Source organism: Austrofundulus limnaeus, unplaced genomic scaffold (genome assembly GCF_001266775.1).
Source record: "Austrofundulus limnaeus strain Quisiro unplaced genomic scaffold, Austrofundulus_limnaeus-1.0 Scaffold8, whole genome shotgun sequence".
Lineage (NCBI taxonomy): Eukaryota > Metazoa > Chordata > Actinopteri > Cyprinodontiformes > Rivulidae > Austrofundulus > Austrofundulus limnaeus.
In genome coordinates this window covers 2866840-2871051 of record NW_013952410.1, presented here as the reverse complement: position 1 = coordinate 2871051, position 4212 = coordinate 2866840, and the positions used below count along the sequence as shown (strand labels likewise).

The following is a 4212-nucleotide window of genomic DNA, read 5'->3' as shown; positions in this document are numbered from 1 at the left end:
TACAAATACTCTTAAAAAACATCTTAGGTTATTTGACTTTACACACACACACACACACACACACACACACACACACACACAAATCATACCCGCAGAGTACTCACTCCAAAGTTTCTTTCTTTTAAATAAAAACACACAAAAAATACATATCTCAAGCAGCAGAAATACAAATGGCTGAAAGGGTAAACAGCTGAGTGGACACCTTGTGCCAACCATTTTTTTTTGGAGGGGGGGTTCCTGTCTAAGGTGCCACTGTGGGCAGTGGAGTCTTTGTGAAGCCGGAGCTCACCAGGAGAGGGGTCACCTGACACTGATGATTGTCACTGAGGTGGTTGRGCGGGAACGATCGGCGGTGCTACGAGGCGTTGCTTTTCAGGTGCTGAGTCTGCAGCGGCTTCACGTGGTACTCGTAGATCTTCAGCGCTGGGCCGAGTTTTATCGACAGCCCCGTTAGGACGTCATTACGYGTCATCAGGAGCAAGGACTTTCCGTCGATTTCCTGTCAGATAGAGAAGAAAAGAGGAAATAAAGTTTAGGATCTGACACGATGAAATTGCGATACCGTGAAATAAAAGCAAAAATAATCAACCTGATCCTGGAAAGCTGTAGCTTGCTCCTCAAACCCTGTTGCTTTAAAATAATTGACGACGTCGGTAACTCCCCAGTTGGACGGGTCTGGCAGCTGACCATTCTCCACTGGGCTGTGGGGTGAAACTCACCTTAATACACACTGACTGAAACAGTAACTGGGTAAGTCATTTCAAAACTTTAGTCAACGAAAACGTAAACTCGTTGTAGACGATACCTTTTKGTGTCGACTGAGCCATTTGCCTTTTCCTCCATACTGGCTGTTAAAAGAAATAAAGGCAAATATGATTTATGAAACTAATCATCAAATCAGATCAGCTGAAATGATGATTTAGATGAAGTAAATCAGAAATCGATCAGCAATAAAAACTTTTGCYTTTGTGTTTCCMTTTTCATTATCTGCTAAGCTACAAAAAGTTCACTGAAATATAAGTCATGAATAATCCATTTTCTACTTTTGAGGGAACAACGAAAACAACAGCTTTTTCTGCCTGCTTCTGCCAATGAATCATTTCCAAAAATRCCATTATGTTATAATTCTGTTTCAGCACAAAAAATATTGCCTCAAAATGTAATTATTCAAAACTGTGATGAAATGATACAAATTAAATAAACATGAAATTAATATTCTACCATTATGCACTGTGGAATGTGCATTTAGCAGATTAWGGTTTCAATTTTTAAGGTTTTTCACTTTTAATTCAGTTTAATGTGCATCTTAAATGTTAGGTATCTGAGAATAACACTGCAACACACAAAAAAAGCCTCAACAAACTTTTATCATAGCTTTACTTCAATGATTTTAAAATTAAAGTATTTAAAGTAAAACAACAACAACACTGTTGTTGTTTTACTTTAAATACCAAGATTCTTACATTTTGTGTCGTTGTAGTAATTTTTCATTAGACTTCTTCTTTGGGAGAACTCAGTGTTTTGACAATTCAAACGCTATCATCGTCAGTCTGATATTCACAGTGGATGTCTCCGCTAAAAAAAGAAAGAAAAAGTGACAAAATTACCACCGTAAATATACTTTATTAAAACTAAATCATGACTTCATCTGTTGCAAAATACGAGCAGGAACCATGAAATGACGACTMACGTTGTTAGCTGAATTTTAAATGGGAGAAAAATAAAAACACCCCCAAAAACAAATACGACAGTATTTCTAATTTAGTAGAAAATACTTCGGTAAAGACAACACAGTACAACACAGTACAAGCCAGCGTTACTTCTAACGACGACAACATGTTTTCATCATTACCTCTCGGTAATTTGTAGTAACGCTAAGAAGGATAGTTAGCTTCGTTTGCTAAAGCCAAATTTAACACTTACCTTATTTTCAGGAGATTCAACCTCGAAGAAAATTGCTCGTCCAAGCTGCAAACTTAATTCAATTAGCAAAAAGTTTTGCAATCACTGGAGTATTTTACCATTTAAAAAACGGCTAATTTTATTTGATAAAATCAATTTATAATCAAGTAAGACAACTAGCTTCGTCGCTTTCGCTTCCTTCGCCCACAACATCTGAGCATCATGGGAAATGTAGTGTTTTACCGCTTAATCGCCTGCACCGTTTTAATGCCAGCAAAAAAACAGATAGACGAGAAACGTGACTATTTTTTTTTATAAAAAATTTGTTTTATTATAATGACGTAACCTTTGTTACATAAAATCTGCTACAGCAAAGTATATTTCCCTTGCAAACACAAGTAAATATGATTGGGAAAAATGTGTCAGCTTTCAGTGATGTGCAAAAAATTTTCACAAACTAAATACAGACACATCAGATTATTGATCCCATACTGGCACGTGTGACTAGCTACAAGGACTCACAACTGATTTCCTTCAGTCAAGAGCGTGAAGTGGCTCGGAGGAAAAGGTGCCTTCATTTACAGCAAACCCAACAAACAAACACACAGAGAGGACGGGTGGAACAGATATGAAAGAGATGTGGATCTCCTACACATTTTACACACAAGCAGTTTGGACAGTGACATGCTTGTCCCAGGTAGAGTTTCTAAAACTGGTTGAAACTGGTTGTACTGGGAATAATCATCTGTTCACCCTTCAACCTGCAAATATTGATGATTTTTTTTTGATAAAGTTGATTTCACACAAAAAAAAGATTGACAAAAGAGGTGTCAATGTGCATCAAATATAAATGTACTTTTTCAAATAAATAATTCCACTTATCCGTTTTCATAATTCTTTGGAAAATAGATTATTTTCTAATTTTATTTTGACCCACATAAATTTTAACATATAATTAGACATTTCTAAATATGAATAAAAACTGCATATGAAGTAGTTGTGTCTTTGAGTTAACCTAGGGCTACATAAAACACATCGTGTGCTCATTCTGACATTTTTTCCTTACAAACTTGATTAAATTGCGTAGTTTGTGGACTTAAAACTGACAGTCAACAGTGCATTTTGAACACTTCCTTATCTCCACAGCTTTGAGGGTCCGAACAGCAGATTTAATGTCAAACTTTGGCTTCTCTGTGACTGACAGGCAGAGAAAGAGAGGGACTCTCTAAAGCAATAAAGGGTTTACAAAAGCAGAAATTGTCTGCCATCTGGAAGAGAGAAAAGCCACCAAGAAGACACGATGCCTGTGTAAGTACCAAACTTTTGACCAAGATTCCTCAGATGCAATATGTTGTCCAGCCACAGTGGAGAGTTTGCAGAGTGAGAAGCTACATTTTATAGCAGCAAGAACAACCAAAACTTTGAATGGTGCCAAGTGCAGAGGAATCTCTAAYAAATGCTGCATTTATGTAATGGAGGAAAATAAACGGACAGCAAATATATATAGAGAACCGGCAATTAAAAATAGACGTTGCTCTCATTTCTTTACAAAAAAACAACCAAACAAACATATTTGTCCATTGGCTGTCTCAAGCTGACAAGTCTTGCAAAGCAAGCATAAGCAAATCTGGTTAGAAAAAGAAGCAAAAGCTACAAGTTATAACTGCAAAAAGCAGATGGGTCAGTGCAGCAGTGACCAAGATAAATTAATTCATTATGATTCCTTTGAATTGAGCTACTATTAAATAAAAGTATGTGGCTTTGATGTTTTGCCTGCAGGCCGAACTATCTCTTATCCTGCTTTATTGTCACATGCTCTGGCACAATTGGAAGGTAAGAGAACAAACAAACAAACAAAAGAAGTTGGTAATATGTTTAACTTGCTGTGACATGACTGTACAAAAACATGCAAAAGTAAAAAAAAAAGAACAAAACACATAACTATGTTGAGTGCTCTGCTCAAACACAGCTGTTAAAAAAAGGAAACCACAAAACAAATGATCTGTTGTGTGCAGAGACAGAACAAAAATGTCTTTAGATTGAATTTATGTGAACAAGATTTGTACCTGAAAAATATTACCTTTCTTTCCATGAATTAAAAACAACTTGCCATGACTGAGGTAAAAAGCTGTGATCAGATATGGATAAACAATGCTGCTTTCAATTAGCTAACACAGCTAAGTGTTTCTGTTTCCTATTCATCACTTGTCCATGTTAGCTTTTGCAAACTGAATGAGTCAAAGTTCCCTTTCCGCCACAGAAAAATATCTGAGTTGAAATTTTGGTCATGCCTAAATATATATATATATA

The 4212-nt window shown here is 36.2% G+C and overlaps 1 protein-coding gene across 1 annotated transcript; it reads right to left on the bottom strand.

Annotated features, from left to right (window-relative positions):
* Positions 1-102: 102 nt before the first annotated feature.
* On the bottom strand, positions 103-701 carry samd13 (sterile alpha motif domain containing 13; the record flags this gene model as incomplete). Its single annotated transcript, XM_014000180.1, is given in 2 exon segments — positions 103-499; positions 590-701. Coding segments are annotated over 2 exon segments (256 nt in total), but the record flags the coding sequence as incomplete, so codon positions are not given.
* Between the last annotated feature and the right edge of the window lie 3511 nt (positions 702-4212).